Source organism: Bufo gargarizans, chromosome 2, assembly GCF_014858855.1.
Source record: "Bufo gargarizans isolate SCDJY-AF-19 chromosome 2, ASM1485885v1, whole genome shotgun sequence".
In the NCBI taxonomy this organism is placed as follows: domain Eukaryota; kingdom Metazoa; phylum Chordata; class Amphibia; order Anura; family Bufonidae; genus Bufo; species Bufo gargarizans.
In genome coordinates this window covers 272,706,938-272,724,748 of record NC_058081.1, presented here as the reverse complement: position 1 = coordinate 272,724,748, position 17,811 = coordinate 272,706,938, and the positions used below count along the sequence as shown (strand labels likewise).

Genomic DNA, 17,811 nt, shown 5'->3' with positions numbered 1-17,811 from the left:
CGTCACGTGCCTGCGCCGCCTACTTCATTCAGAGCCCGACCTGCTCTGCCTGGTACAGGACATTTAGTAAGTAGTACAGATGGGGCTGGGGATCGGAACGTCAATTAAAGCTATTATTATAAAATGTTTAGGCATTAAGGAAGTGAGTGAGCGGCGGAGGCGGAGTACAGTGATCGCGCCGGCCCCACCTCATTTGCATGACACCGGCCCCTCCCACCGGTTTAGCTATGGTATATTAGGGCATCTGTGGATGCCACTATTATGGGGTGGGGGATATGTGGATGGCACTGTTATGGGGTGGGGGATCTGTGGGTGACACATATATAGCAGTGCCATCCTCAGATCCACCCCCCATAACAGTGCCATCCACAGATCCCCCTCCATAACAGTGCCATCCACAGATCACCCCCCCCCCCCCATAACAAATGGGGGGGTGATCTGCAAATTTCCAAATTTTTATTTCTCTACTTTTATAATAGAAAGTAATACCTCCAAAAATAGTTATTACTTTACATTCCCCATATGTCTACTTCATGTTTGGATCATTTTGAAAATTACATTTTATTTTTTGGGGACGTTAAAAGGCGTAGACGTTTGGAAGCTAATTTTTAAGAAAATTTCCAAAACCCAATATTTTCAGGACCAGTTCAGTTATGAAGTCACTTTGTGAGCCTTACATATTAGAACCCACCCATAAATCACACCATTTTAGAATATACACCCCTCAAGGTATTCAAACCTGATTTTACAAACTTTAGGTGTTCCACAAGAATTAAAGGAAAATGTAGATGAAATTTCAGAGTTTCACTTTTTTGGCAGATTTTCCATTTTAATAATTTTTTTCCAGTAACAAAGCAAGGGTTAACAGCCAAACAAAACTCATTGCAGCTCTTAAGTACCCGTATACATGATGTTCTAAAAGAGGAATACTGGGAAGGAAACACTCTGCCAGCAGAAAGTAGATAAACCTCTACCATACAGACTCTACCTAACACCGCTATTGAGGTTACGTCTCTGAGGACACAGGATAAATACGTGTGAGACGCCAGCATTTGGCATAGAACGAGACACGTGGGATGCTGAGACCGGAGTAGAGACAATGCGGTATCATTAATCTCACTATGTTGAGAATCGAACGGAGGTAAGAGATATTCAGTGTTCTATGACATGTGGGACGCCACTAGGAACACTGAACTCCGCACTGACCTAGCGATATGTGAGTGTGTCTAAAGACAGTATCATCATCACATAGTGATCTTTTATCTGCAGTGAGGAGATAGCTAAAGTGGAGGTATTCCATGAACTACTTATCTTAAAGGGAGTCTTTCACCTATACTGACCATTATAGAACACTAACACCATTGTCATCATTATAGTCCCCATATTGGAATGCTACTTACTGTTTAGCTGTCCGTCGCTTATTTTCTTCAATAAACACTTATTCAATATGCAAATTAGGTCTGAAGGTGCCCAGGGGAGGAGTTCAAGCGGCCGGTGCCCAGGCCCCTCATCGCTATTCATATGAAACCCCTCCCCTTTCACCCCTCTGGCCCGCCCTAGGTCCTTCAGAAATCCAGCACCAGCGCCGTTTACAAGATTCGCCACGCCTGCGCACTTCATTCCCCATTCCGGCACATGCGCATTAAACGCTCTTGTGCCTCTGCCCATAATGGGAAATGAAGTGCACAGGGGCGGCGAATGTTATGAACGGCACTGGCGGCTGATTTCTGAAGAACCTAGGGCGGGCCAGAGGGGTGAAAGGGGAGGGGTTTCATATGAATAGCGACGAGGGGCCTGGGCACCGGCCATTTGAACGCTGCCCCTGGGCACCTTTAGACCTAATTTGCATATTGAATAAAAGTGTCTTTTGAAGAAAATAAGAGACGGACAGCTAAACAGTAAGTAGCATTCCAATATGGGGACTATAATAAAAAAGTATTGCGATACTCGATACCACGTAAAAAAAATAAAAACACCAAAAAAAGCTGCGTGCATTCCGCATTTTATGGAACGTCCGGCCCAGAATAGAATCCGATCCTATTTTTGGGGGGACAAAGTGACAAAAAAAAATAGCGAATCGCGCAGTTTTTTTTTCTGCATAGGACAAACTTTTTAAAAGTTTGGACTTTTTAGATGTGGCGATATGTAATATGTTTATTTATTTATTGTTTATATATTTTATATGTAAAATTGGGAAAGGGGGTGATTTATACCTAATATTTTGATGTTTTCTTTAACTTTCTTTTTTTTTACTTCCTATTTAATAACTATTTTCTCCCTTAGGGGCCAGAACCTGGGATCTTTTCATCCCTTGTCCTATTCACCCTGATAGACATCTATTAGGGTGAATAGGACTTCACACTCTCCCTGCTTCCCTGTGCATAGTGCACACAGCAGCAGGGAGCTGACTATGATTTTAATACTGGGGAGGGGGGGAGGGAGCACTGCACCACCAATGATTTTAATATTGGGTAGGGGGGGGGGGGCGCACTGCGCCACCAATGATAATATAATTAACATTTAATACAGGAGGCGGTTGCAGCATCTGAGGGGTTAACTGTCGGTTATTGCAGCTCCCTGCCAGCACCTGCCTCCAGGATTTGTATTAAAGAGGAACTTTCATCTGGCAACAAATTCTGAACTAAGTATCATGATATGTACAGCGGCGCCCAGGGATCTCACTGCACATACTATTATCCCTGGGCGCCGCTCCGTTCTCCGGTATCTTCGGGGACTTGGTTATACTGGGCGGAGACTGCCCTTGTTCTCCTGGGCGTCTCCTTCTCCCAGAATGTAGCACTGGCCAATCGCAGTGCAGAGCTCACAGCCTGGGAGAAGGAGACGCCCAGGAGAACAAGGGCAGTCTCCGCCCAGTATAACCAAGTCCCCGAAGATACCGGGGGACATAGCGGAAGAACAAAGCGGCGCCCAGGAATAATAGTAAGTGCAGTGAGATCCCTGGGCGCCGCTGTACATATCATTAATTTTTTGCCAGATGAAAGGTCCATTTACTTTCATTGGTGACGCAGTGCGCCCGCCCCTCTCTCCTCATTGGTGGCAGCGGCACAGGGGGGAGGAAGAGACTGCTTCATTCTCCCCTGTGCTGCTGAGGAGAACACAAAAAGCGCACTCATTGTGTTCTGATACTAGACTGCGCAATAGCGAAGCCTAGTATCTAAAAAAGGCAAATCCTGGTATTGACGTCGATGCCAGGCAAAAATATTGATTGGGTATCGAAAATTAGATACCCGAAAAAACCCTAGAGCCTACCATAATCCGTGGATATCAATCACACACAGAAGGACACGTGTCATCTTTCCTGGATTTGTTACATATATGAGGAAAATGTCAATATCTACATTGTGACATTATAGTTTTTGCCGTTCAATCTCAGCTGTCACTGCAGTTTGTTTGTAGTACCGCGGTGATCTTGCTATCACTGTGGCTTATATTGAAATACCGCGGAGATTTGCTGTTTATTGACAGCACAAATTATTTTACCAGACATTATAAATTATTTTATCCCATAAGGTGGATTTGATTTTTTTTTATTATTTATATTTGTATTATATACGTTATATATTAGGTCAGTCTTTTGATATTATGGATTCACATGTGAAGAAATGTGTGTTTTTATGGTGACCCCAGATGGCCTATCTACTTTTATAAAACTCAATATTTATTGTCCTGATTCTGTAGTTTACAGAAACACCCCATATGTGATCGTAAACTGCTGTACGGGCACACGGCAGGGCGCAGAAGGAAAAGGAACGCCATATCGGTTTTGGAAGGCAGATTTCCCTGGGATAATTTTAAGTTGCCATGTCACATTTGAAGACCCCCTGATGCACCCCTAGAGTAGAAACTCCAAAATAATGACCCCATTTTGGAAACTACGGGATAAGGTGGCAGTTTTGTTGGTACTATTTTAGGGTACATATGATTTTTGGTTGCTCTATATTACACTTTTTGTGAGGCAAGGTGACAAAAAATAGCAAAAAATAAAAACGGTGCCAAAACAGCTATTTACAATGTTCGTCAGACAGGTTAGATCATGTGGTATTTTAGTAGCGCAGGTTGTTACGGACACGACAATACCAAATATGACAACTTTTTGGGTTGTTTCCTTCAGTTTTACATGATAAAGCATTTTTTTAAAAATGATTTTTTAGTGTCTCCATATTCTGAAAGCCATATTTTTTTTTATTTTTTTTGGGCAACTGTGTAGTGGCAAATTTTTTTCAGTATGAGATGACGGTTTGATTGGTACTATTTTAGGGTGAATATGACTTTTTCATCGCTTGGGATTACACTTTTTTTTTTTTTTTTTTCTTACGGTGTTCGCCTGAGGGGTTAGGTCATGTGATATTTTTATAGAGCAGGTCGTTACAGACGTGGCAATACCTCATATTTATATTTTTTATTTTTTTACATTTAACACAATAAAAGCATTTTTGAAGTACAAAAATTCATGTTTTAGTGTCTCCATAGTCTGAGAGCCATAGTGTTTTTATTTTTTTGGCTAGTGTCTTAGGTAGGGGCTAATTTTTTGCGGGATGAGGTGACGGTTACATTGGTACTATTTTGGGGGGCATGCGCATTTTTGATCGCTTGGTGTTGCACTTTTAGTGATGTAAGGTGACAAAAAATGTTTTTTTTTAGCACAGTTTATATTTTATTTTTTGGACGGTGTTCACCTGTGGGGTTAGGTCATGTGATATTTTTATAGAGCCGGGCGATACGGACGTGGCGATACCTAATATGTATACTTTTCTTGTTTTTGTTTGTTCTTTTTTTTATACTTTATTTTGGGAAAAGGATGCTTTCTTTTTACTTGAAACTTTAATATTTTTATTATTAAAAAAAAACACTTTTTTCCCCACTTTTTATATTTGTCCCACTGTGGGACTTCACGTTTTCAGGGTTTGATCCCTGTTTCAATTCAGTACAATACATTATGTATTGTACTGAATTGAACTGTCAGCGTCTTACACAGTAAGACTCTGACAGTTGCTTAGGAGACCCAGCCCTCAGGCCAGGCCCGTACTGCAGATCCTGCACCCGCCCGATCCCATCACGTACATGCACGTGGGAAACCAGTAAGGCACCACTTTCCCCTACGTACATGTACGTGATAATGCATGAAGGGGTTAACATTAGCTAATGTGAGAATGGCCTTTAGTTGCTTTGTTGTCTTTATGACCTTCTGGACTATTATTCGCCTTAAAAACATCTGACTGTAATTTTACCTTGAAATTATCTTCTAATCCTAAAGATTCACATATTTTTGCCACTCGCTGATATGTAATATTGGATCATCTTCCTCAATAAAATAAATGAACAAGTCTAATATATTTGGCTTATTTGTTTGATTTGGTTATCTTTATTTATTTTTAGGACTTTTAGGAAAGTATAGTTTTAGGGCAAATTTATCCAGAAATACAGAAAATTCACTCAGGCACCATTGAAGACTGTCACGGAGACAGATGAGTGGCCCCTATGCATTATAGATGGTTGTCTGATCCCTTTAAAATCAACAAGTTTGTATGACTTGTGTACAGCTTGAGGAAGCCAATTTATAAAGTTATGATAACCTCTTATGTAAGAGCCAGTTACTGAAGAGTGGTTTTGTAAGAAAAAAATGTAATTCATAAAAACATGTATCTCTTAGGAGTTAAAATTTGAACAGATGCTAGGAAGAGGAGTATAACTAGTATTCAACAGGTGTTAGGCAACACGCCAACCATTTAGCAAGCAAATTCTAACTCTTACTCTTTTCAGCAAATAGTGTAAGTTAAAAAAGTTATTATTCGTTACAAATGTAGCTTTTTAATTATTTTATCTGCGAACGTACCATATGAAGAATCTGTACAACTGCTCAGGCACCCAGTAAGTAATGGGGCACACTGTGACCCTAAAGCACGTTCCCACTTTTTATTAGACTGCATATAAGAGGCTGAGAAGTTAATTTCATACCTCAAAATTACAGATTGCTAGAGAGAAGCAGGATAATCTATGAGTTATTGGAGAGTAGGGGACCCAAATACTCTTCTTGGAGAGCAGGGGGCCCATATACTCCTTGCATTGGTGCTACTGCTGTCTTTGTCAGCCCTTGGATAACATGCATGCTGTTTTTGTATATATAAAAAAGGTCATATAAAGAGTTTTTAAACATTTTTGATCAAAAGAATCTCCAAAACAGGATAATTTCTGAAGTATTGTAGGGCTACATGTGTGAAAATATAGCGGGCTGGATTTACAGCATATTTAGTAAAAATGCAACACTATTTTTAGTCACAGTATGTTTTCCTATACACAGGCTGGTTCTTAGTTGGATCATCATATTGGTCCTTGCATGAAAACCTTCACTCAATGAGACAGAAAGATAGACAGGTGTCTCTGAAAGACACATTGTGCAGGTGTTTAGTGTAAGAATAAGATGTCTTGTAGAAAACGGGAACACTTGCCTTTCTTTGTCTTCTTTCGGCAGCTGCGAGCTGAGCCGTCATCCTCTCCTGCATCTTCCTGCAGTGTGCCATGACAGCTTCTAAGACTGTAAGAGGGTTACTACAAATTGGTTTCTTCTCCTTATCAAAAGCACCTGCTTCACAGTCCCTTTGAAGCGCAAGGAAAGGGTCGCCAAGATTAAATCTTCCATATCTTTCTTGCACAAAAGCTTCCTTTCTTCGTGCCTTAAAATAAAATACAAGACATTAACTTTAACCCTGTATACCACATAATGTAGATACAACCAGTCTTCCACTCTTCACCGTATGTAAAAAGACTGAGAAGAGTTTTCCCAAAAAATCATCATTAACCCTGGTCCATAGTCTGGTTCTCCTCAACTCATTCAGATGGATGACCAGATAATTAACCATTGGTCCAGGATTAGAAAAAAAATATGACTGCTTTCTTCTAAAAACAGCACCACTCCTGTCCATGGGATGTGTCTGATATTGCAGCTCAGCTCCACTGGAGTCAATGGGTCAGAGCTGCAATAGCACACGCAGCTATGTTTTTCTACTCCTGGACAACCCCTTTAAAATCCTTACAAAGCACCATCTTGTAATTTCACAGACGAGGGTGTTAAATGCTACTTCTATTTTAGCTGTCCCCTCCTGCTGCGTTGACTTGGTTAGGCTGGTCATATTTTTATTAATTTTCCCTTCATCTGATCAGCATTTAGATACTTTTCAACATCAGGTGACTGTGCTGCTATCACGATAGGTAGGTAAGTGGGGATATAACCAAACACGGGAAAACAACAGAACAAATGACTAGGGAGAAAAGGGTCACCTCCTAGCGATCCCTAAAAGCTTTCCCTAAACTGCTGTGCCCATGTGCATACCCTAATGGTGGATATGCACATGCCCTCGTGCCTAAACAAACACCCTGGGCAAACCCTAAGCAGCAGGGAAAACCAGGAGGTAACCTGCTTCTTTAAACCAGGAGGAAGCAAGCGTCTCCCTAGAGGCCTAGATAATACACACAAAGGGAAATAAAGGAAAGGACTTCTCTTGAGCAGAGTAGGAGCAGACGATCCACCACACATCAAGAGCTCCCAGGAAAGAACTATAACCCGCACAGGCCACTGGGGGAAGGAGGGATAAATAGCCTCACTAACAATGAAACCCAGTAGAGTTGTTGCGATACCAAATTTTTGATTCAGTTTCGATACCATGAAAAAGTATTGCGATACTCGATACCATTCGATACCACGCAAAAAAAATTATCTAAAAAAGCCAAGTGCATTCCGCATTTTTAAAAATGGCGAATCGCGCAGTTTTTTTTTTTTTTGTTCCGGCATTCACCACCTAGATTTTTTTTTTATATTTTAATAGTTTGGACTTTTCTGACTTGGCGATATGTAATATGTTTATTATTTATATATTTTATATGTGAAATTGGGTGATTTATACTTCATATTTTGGTGGGGGGGGTTTTTACTTTTTTTTTTTTTTACACTTTTTATTTAATAACTATTTCCCCCCTTAGGGGCTAGAACCTGGGATCTTTCATCCCTTGTCCTATTCAGCCTGATAGATCTCTATCAGGGTGAATAGGACTTCATCTATTTCCAGCAGAATCAATAAACATTGATATATGGGGGTGTATGTATTACATATTTTCCAGCATTGTATTAATTAAACCCCTAAAAAATATTTTTAATGGTATACGTTAAAAGGATCCCTAAAGGATCCGCTAAATCAGGACTATTAAGTATACAGACAAAAATTAATTAATGAAGTGACAAAAACCACATCCAGAATGAATTTTTAACCTGGGGTATGGGGAATTTTTGTCCCTAAATCTACCCCTATCCTAAAAACCTTAGCCCAGGGAGGGCTCCTGGTGGTGGAGGCCCCCTGTCCGCGTACCTATACTGCTAACCCTTCCTGTTCCCTAAAGGGGTGCAGCAGAATACGTGGATAGTTATCCCAGGTAAAGGATATGGATAATAGATTACCAACTATATAAGTAAACTGGATGGGAATTTAAAGAGAAAGAGACACAGACAGTGGTACAGACAAACACAAAAATACACTTAATCATGGTAGACATTATAGTCATACACCTGGGGGGTTGACATTATAGTCAAACACCTATATAACCTCGACGCGTTTCACCCACGTAAGAATTGTGGGATCATCAGGAGGTGTAATTATACATTTAATCTATACAAGACTTTGAATGCGACTAAAAGGTGCCGATACTGGGCTAGGTCACATAAAAGAGGTGTCAATACAGTCAATTTTTGTCTGTATACTTAATAGTCCTGATTTAGCGGATCCTTTAGGGATCCTTTTAACGTATACCATTAAAAATATTTTTTAGGGGTTTAATTAATACAATGCTGGAAAATATGTAATACATACACCCCCATATATCAATGTTTATTGATTCTGCTGGAAATAGATGAAGTCCTATTCACCCTGATAGAGATCTATCAGGCTGAATAGGACAAGGGATGAAAGATCCCAGGTTCTAGCCCCTAAGGGGGGAAATAGTTATTAAATAAAAAGTGTAAAAAAAAAAAAAGTAAAAAAAAACCCCCACCAAAATATGAAGTATAAATCACCCAATTTCACATATAAAATATATAAATAATAAACATATTACAGTGTGAATAGGACTTCACACTGTCCCTGCTGCTCTGTGCACACAGCATTAGGGATGTTCCCATGGCAACCAGGGCTTCTGTAGCATCCTGGCTGCCATGGTAAACGATCGGAGCCCCAGGCTTACACAGCTGGGGCTCCGATCAGAAGCTGCCACTGCACCACCAATGAGGGGGAGGGGAGAGGACCCTGTGCCCACTGCCACCAATGATTTTAATACTGGGGGGTTGAGAGGGGCCGGCGCACTGTGCCACCAATGATTTTAATGGTATGGGGGGTTTAGGGGGGACACACTGCACCACCAATGATAATTACCCCTTTATACAGGAGGCGGGTATTGGCAGATCAGCGGCAGTTAACCCCTTAGGTGCCGCACCTGAGGGGTTAACTGACGCTGATCGCAGCTCCCTGTCAGGGGCAGGGTGCCGGCAATGCAATTCTGCTGCCGGCATCCGCCTCCTGTATTGTGTTAAACACTGACTACTTTATTGGGGCTCCTGACTTTCACTATTAGGCTACCATTTGCCCGCAGTGCCCCATTACTGTCTCCTCTCCTGCTCCACATGCTGCTGATTACTATAGGAGCGATGGGAGGAGACATCAGCTTCACTAGTGGGCGTTCCTTCTCCCTGCGCTGCGATTGATCAGCGCTACAGCCAGGGAGAAGGAACACCCACTAGTGAAGCTGATGTCTCCTCCCATCGCTCCGATAGTAATCAGCAGCATGTGGAGCAGGAGAGGAGACAGTAATGGGGCACTGCGGGCGAACGGAGCGGCGCCCGGGACTAATGGTGAGTGCTGAGACATCGCTGGGCGCCGCTCTGTGTGGGAATAGTCCTATCATTGGTGGCGCAGTGCGCCCGCCCCTCCTCCGCCCCTCTCTTCTCAATGGTGGCAGCGGCAGCAGCACAGGGGGGGGGGGACAGCTTCCTTCTCCCCGTGCTGCTGAGAGAACATGAGCGGGCCGATAGCAGCGCGTTCATGTTCAGAGATACTAGACTGCGCAGAAGCGCAGCCCAGTATCGAAAAAACGGAAATCCCGGTATCGTATCAATACCGGGACAAAAGTATCGATTGGGTATCGAAATTTCGATACCCGCAACAAACCTAAAACCCAGTACACCTGAGGGAAGGTGGATCCAGCTCAAACCCAAATCAAAACAAACAGAGAAGTCAGACATGTGCAGCCAGTCTGACAGACCTCCGAACATTCACAACTAAATTCATTTTCCAATGGGGAAAAAGGCAAACAATTTTTAATACAATTTCTATACACTGCTGAACATAGATTATGTCATACTATATCACATTACAAGTGAAGCTCGTAGGGCTTAATGTCTCAGAATCCAATTTGTTCTAATGAATAAAACACATGACACATGTAACGTGTCACTGCTCTGTTCAGTAAAAGGCTATGGGGGAGATTTATCAAAACTGGTGCAAAGGAAAACCAGCTTAGTTGCCCATAGCAACCAATCAGATTAATCCTTTCATTTTCCAAAAGAGCTCTGAAAAATGAAAGGTGGAATCTAATTGGTTGCTATAGGCAAGTAAGTTAGTTTTCCTTTGTACCAGTTTTGATAAATCTCCCCCAATATCTTTTACACTATATTTTTATAAACACTAGCTCACAATATCACCCCGTGCCAACCTCAATTTGTAGCCTATACTATACTTTATTCACTATTGTAGGGAACGGGACTGGACACCTGAGCAGGAGGTAAGGTAAGGATCTATCAGGTAAGCAGTGCAGGTTACCCCCCACACCCATTGTCAGGTTATCTTGTATAAAACACTATGGAGCGCGGATATTTGTTCTTTATGTTCTTCACTGCTTTGAATTTTAGAAACCATTGGAATAAAAAAAAAATACTGAAGTTATAAATACCATTAGTGGAAATATTTTCATAATGTGTTCATTTTATCCAAACCATCATTTAAAAAATTCTAAGTAAGAGCTTTCTCAGTGAAGGTCAGGTTAACGTCTCTATCTAGAAAGAAATATGCATGCAGAAGAAATGAAGTGAGCACACCATCTGTCAACACGGCTCTTATGCCATTATTATGTTTAATTAAATCATCCATGCAATTCTATAAACTGTATTTTAACCTCTTCGCAACCAATGAATGTATATGTATGTCAATGGTCGCTAAGTAATGTATGGAGTGGGCTCACAAGCTAAGCACACTCCATAGACAGCTGGAAGTGGCCGGAAATGTATATAAAAAATAAATAAAATAAAATATCATTATGCACGGTCAATGCCGTAAGAAAAAATCCTTGGATTGCTAGAAGTGTTGTTTTTCTGGTTGCCTAGCCTCCCTAAAAAATGTTTAACAAGAAAAAAAAGTCACTTAAAAATAATGGTATCAATAAAAATTTAATGTGATTACACAAAAAAGGTAGAAAAATAGTTAAGTTGTGGGTGTCAGAATATAGCGACACAAATACATTCTTTTTTAAAGTTTTTCTTTTTTTAAAGTATTAAAATATAATAAAAGCTATATAAATTTTGTATTGCTATAATTGTACTGACCCAGCAAATAAAAGTAGAATAATGTTTTCTTTTCATTTCTACCTTACAAGTCTTTTTTTTTTTTTTACAGTCTCTCAATACATTGCATAAACCATTAAATGGTTCCACTAAAAATAATTCAACCCATAAAAAACAAGCTCTCATATGGCTATGTCAACAGGAAAAAAAGTTATGATTCTTTAAAGGCGAGGGGGGAATTGAAAATATTTTTGCTCGGTCCTTAAGGGGTTCAAATGTAAATATTGCATCTTTAGGTTTTGCTCTTAAAGGGAACCTGTCACCAGGATTTTGTGTATAGAGCTGAGGACATGGGTTGCTAGATGGCCGCTAGCATATCTGCAATACCCAGGCCCCATAGCTCTGTGTGCTTTTATTGTGTAAAAAAAACTGATTTGATCCATATGCAAATTAACCTGAGATGAGTCCTGTATGTGAGATACGTCAGGTACAGGACTCATCTCAGGTTAATTTGCATATGTATCAAATCTTTTTTTGACACAATAAAAGCACACAGAGCTATGGGGACTGGGTATTGCGGATGTGCTAGCGGCCATCTAGCAACCCATGGGCTCAGCTCTATACCCAAAATCCCGGTGACAGGTTCCCTTTAAAGGCAGGAACCTCTCTGCCTTTGTCTCAAATTTTGTTCTTATTTTTTTATTACTGGTCAATTAAGGCTACTTTCACACTAGCAATTTGGTTTCCCTTTGTGAGATCCGTTCAGGGCTCTCACAAGAGGTACAAAACGGATCAGTTTTGCCCTAATGTATTGTGAATGGAAAAGGATCCGCTCAGAATACATCAGCTTGCCTCCGTTCAGTCACCATTCCGCAATGGAGGCGGACACTAAAACGCTGCCTGCAGTGTTTTGGTGTCCGCCTGACGAAACTGAGCCAAACGGATCCGTCCTGGCACACAATGTAAGTTAATGGGGACGGATCTGTATTCTCTGACACAATACCAAACGGATCTGTCCCCCATTGACTTTCAATGGCTGAAGAAGACATAACATAATCGGATCCGTTCATGACGTTTTTGCAGATCCATGATGGATCCGAAAAAAAACGCTAGTGTGAAAGTAGCCTAAGTCTGTCACTACCCCAATTGTAATGTCATATGAAATATGTAATTGCTATATCAATATATAATTGTTTAATATTACATAATCTCTAAAAATGATGCAATATCGTAATTTCAACAATAATGTGACAAATGCTGGATTTTTCCCCCTATAGTAATCAGAGGCAGGCTGGTTGTGAGAGGTGGGACCTCCTGAATATGCTGTGCATGCTGCTTACTGTTCAATACGAGCAAAATGAGTGGGTCAATTAGTAAGTACCCTAGCATTTGGCCGAGGGGATCTGTCATCGGTTTATCTATCCTTAGATAGTTAGGGCACGATAAACCTGGGTCACACGGCGCTATAACTAAGCAGGATTTTTTATCGTGTTGGGAAAGACATACCTATTGTTCTGTGTGTGTTTCTCTTGCGATCTGGTGGCATCCACAGATTTTCACACTTCCTGCACACAGTCTGGTGCCACGGTCAGGCCTAGTTTAGTCCACCATTTTGCTTTAGTAGAATTACAGCATTTATTACGGTTTGAATGGATCCTACTACAAGTAATATTTTGATTTCTTCTCCCAGGTAACAATTGTCAACCTATTTAGTAGTCCATTCAACGTATACTCCTGTGCGAGGGAGTTGTCACCATTCATGTCAAGTACTGCTCTTCAGGATAGAAATCTCTTCCCCCAATATCCAAACCTTCAAACAGACCCAAAAACTCAACAGTAGCGACAAGATTATAAGCCGGCAAGCGGAATCCTACATAAATGGCAGATAGCAACCATTCCCATTGATTCCTTTATGGACAGCCCCAGCCACATAACATGATAACACTCCAACACAGTAAGATGACACATGCATTTATCAGGTAACTTGCATGTGATTCTATGTGGGGCACATTATTATTTGGAGCACAATGGCTATTAAAATGCAGGTACAACTGCTAACACTACTCAGGAAGAAAGCTTTGCATTGTGCCACCAATATAGCAATTCAGTCTTCAGATGTATGTGATTTTGTGAAGATATATCTACGTTTTATGTTTAAAGAGGTTATCCGACAGTTAAATATTGGTGACTTATCTTCAGGATAGGCCATCAATATCAGATCAGTTGAGGTCCGACTCTTAGCCCTTCCGGCGATCAGCTGTTGGAAGGGGCAGCGGCACTTTAGTGGATACTTCCGTGGCCAAAGACATCACATCCATCTGTCACATAGCCTTTCTGCAGCTCAGTCCTATCCAAATGAATTCCATTGAGAGGCAATATCAAACACAGCCGCCACATAATGTACGGTATGGTACTGTGCTTGGTATAATATGAAGAGGCCACAGCGCTTGTCAAAGTGCCATAGCCCCTTCAAATAGCTGATCCGAAGGAGTGCGGGAAGTTAAACCCAACCCTGAGGATAGGTCATTAATATTTAACTCCTGGAAAACTCCTTTAATGTATGGAAACAATGTTTTCTCAAAAAAAATATAAAAGCACAGATGCGCAGGAATTTTCTCAGAGAACTTCATGAAATATCCAAAGCTTGTTTCAGTGCGTACATATGTAACACAAATAGCAAAACACAGAAAAGAATGACAAACAAGCAGCTAACATCTGGATTTAATCAAAAGAGAAGAAGTCAGCTACAGAAAGCCTAGTCAAGACAGCACTGCATGAATGTCCCCTGCCGCTAGGAATAAGATCTGAAGGTTCCAAGCACCTACGTACAGCACATACATGGAAAAGGAGGCAAAACTCCATACGCTTCTCCTCTACAGACCCTCGCATACAACCATATTAGGCTTTGTGGAACTGCTATATTCCTAAGCATAAACACTGAGGCCAAGACACAGCAGCAGAGCAAAACGTGAACACACAAGTCAGAGGCTCATATCCCAACATCCAACAAGATTCTCTTTAGCAGAACATCAGAAAATCGGGGGATAATTATAAGCTGCTGAATGTTACTAAATCAGGGGCGTATCTACCAGGCTAAAAGACAAAGCAGTTACTATGGCATCCAGCAGCTGTAAAGAACCACCTCCACTTTTATAATACCAAAGATAAACGAACTAGCCTCCCTAGGATACGTGTGGAGCAAAGGGACAAGTAGCAGTTGCTATAGAGCCTTAAATAGTGCCTTGAAAAAGTATTTATACACCTTGCACTTTTCCACTTTTTTTCACGTTACACCCTTAAACTAAAATGTATTTTATTGGGATTTTATGTCATAGACCAACATAAAGTAGCAAGTATGTGTGAAGTGAAAAGAAAGTGATACATGGTTTTCAACATTTTTAATAAATAAAAATCTCAAAAATGTTGTGTATTCGAATTCAGCCCCCTGTAATCAGATACCCCTAAATAAAATCCGGTGTGACCAATTGCCTTCAGAAGTCACCTACCTAGTAAACAGACTCTATATGTGTGTGATTTATTCTCAGTATAACCACAGTTGTTCTGTGAAGGCTTCAGAGGTTTGTTAGAGAATATTAGCTCAAAACCTACAACAAAAATGTGTATACCCAGGTCATTAAACTACAAACGACCATATTATAAGCAAGAAAATATCTTTATTAAATACAATCCTTTAAAAACACAAAATGGAGTCCACACTATACAGCGGGATAAAAGTACATAAAAAATAGGGACAGCTGGGATGAGACTAGTTTCCAATTGCATATACAGGGAAGAAGCAAAAGTATGTATACATAATGTTCAATTACATATAATCCTATACATTAAAGTTCCAGTGCAAAGAAAAGGAGAAAGAAAAGACATTAGTCTCCAATGCAGATTGCACATTAAGTATGTCAAGCACAGTGCTTTAAAATATTGGCAATTATACAAAAATCTACAAGGGCTCCTCACCTATTAATATTGATAACATACAGTCAAATCACCCATTCGAGTGTTCCTCACTTACAGAGAATATTAGTTATCAAACAGCATCATGAAACTCAAGGAACACACCAGACAGGTTAGGGATAAAATTTTGGAAAATCAGCAGGGTTAAGTTATACAAATATATTCTAAGCTCTGAACTAATTGAGCACTGTTCAATCCATCATCTGAAAATGGAAGAAGTATGGGACCACTGAAAACCTACCAAGACATGGCCGTCCACTTAAACTGACAGCCCAGGCAAGGACAGCACTAATTTGAGAAGCAGCCAAGAGGCCCATGGTCACTCTGGCGGAGCTCCGGTGGGAGAAACTGTCCACAGGACAACTATTACATAGTTATTGTACTCCACAAATCCGACCTTTATGGAAGAGTGCAAGAAGAAATTAATTTCTGAAAGCAAGCCATAAAAAATCCCGTTTGCAGTTTTCCACAAGCCATATAGAGCACTGAAAACATGTGGAAGAAGGTGCTCTGGGCAGATGAGACCAGGGTTGATTATTATGACCTAAATGCAAAGATGCACTGCAAATCACCCTAAACACACTATCCCCATCGTGAAACATGGTGGTGGCAGCATCATGCTGTGAAGATGTTTTGCTTTAGCAGGGAAGCTGGTCAGGATTCACAGGAAGATGGATAGAGCTAAATACTGGTAAATCTGGGAGGAAAACCTGTTAGAGGCTGCAAAAGAGTTGAGACTGGGGTGGAAGTTCACCTTTCCGCAGGACAACGACCCTAAACATACAGCTAGAGCTACAATGGAATGGTCTAGATAAAGCATTTTCATGCGGTAGAATGGTTCAAAGTCCCATTGAGAATCTGTGGCAAGACTTGAAAACTCCTGTTCACAGATGCTCTCCATCCAATCTGACTGAGCTTGGGCTATTTTGCTAAGAAAAATGGGCAGAAATTTCAGCCTGTAGATGTGCAAAGCTGGTAGAAACATACCCCAAAAGACCTTGCAGCTGTAATTGCAGCGAAAGGTGGTCCTACAAAGTATTGGCTGAAGACAAATGCGCGCCATACTTTCCAGATTTTTATTTATAAAACATTTTAAAAACCATGTATAATACACATACTTGCTACTTTGTGTTGGTCTATCACATAAAATCCCACTAAAATACACTTACTGTAAGTATGTGGGTGTAACATGATAAAAATGTGGAAAGGTTCAAGGGGTATGAATACTTTTTCAAGGATGTGTGGTGGTTCAATTCTATTCTTAAAAGATCGAAACAGGTGGGATGTTAATACTGTTCAATGCATTACTGGGACTGAAAATGAGGAGACATGTGGATTGTGGAAGCAAAGAAAGAAATTGGGTGCTCAAGTGAAGAGAGAAGAGACCATCAAGAATGTGACCTTTCAATTTACTAAATTTATCAGCTGCAGATCATGGTCATGCTAGAGTGCTAACACAATGTCAAGTTTTTCTCTAGATTAGCACATTACATAATCCTAATAAACATTAGTGGAGCTACTATCTTGAATCCTGAAATGAAAAGAGAGAGACTGTGTCTCCATGCTTCAGAGGTGTTGAATGTCAAAGCACTAAACAGGTTTCTAAAACTGTCTATAAGGAATTTCAGAATTGTGTTGCCTGCTGGAGAGGGACATGTTCCTCTTAAACTGAACCTGTTGCCATGAAAATGCAGTACAATCTGCAGACAGCATGTTATACAGCAGGAGGAGCTGAGCAGATTGACAACAGTGCATTCGCAGAATCTTCAGACCCTTTCACTTCTTCACACTTTATGTTGTGGACTTGTGCTCAAATAAAACAAATTCAAGTTATCCCCATTCTGCATTCAATACCCCATAATGAGAATGTGAAAACAGAATTTTTAGAAATGTTTGCTAATGTATTATACACTCACCTAAAGAATTATTAGAAACACCTGTTCTATTTCTCATTAATGCGATTATCTAGTCAACCAATCACATGGCAGTTGCTTCAATGCATTCAATTCCAAACTGAATGTCAGAATGGGAAAGAAAGGTGATTTAAGCAATTTTGAGCGTGGCATGGTTGTTGGTTCCAGGCGGGCCGGTCTGAGTATTTGACAATCTGCTCAGTTACTGGGATTTTTCACGCACAGCCATTTCTAGGGTTTACAAAGAATGATGTGAAAAGGGAAAAACATCCAGTATGCGGCAGTCCTGTGGGCGAAAATGCCTTGTTGATGCTA

At 40.6% G+C, this 17,811-nt stretch overlaps 1 protein-coding gene across 1 annotated transcript in view; it reads right to left on the bottom strand.

The window, feature by feature from the left end:
* CTTNBP2 (cortactin binding protein 2) overlaps window positions 1-17,811 on the bottom strand; it is a 145,949-nt gene that overhangs the window by 90,978 nt on the left and 37,160 nt on the right. The window contains exon 3 of the mRNA XM_044280292.1: window positions 6,468-6,692. Within this exon, the coding sequence (XP_044136227.1) occupies window positions 6,468-6,692 (225 nt within the window). The remainder of the gene's footprint in view (window positions 1-6,467; window positions 6,693-17,811) is intronic.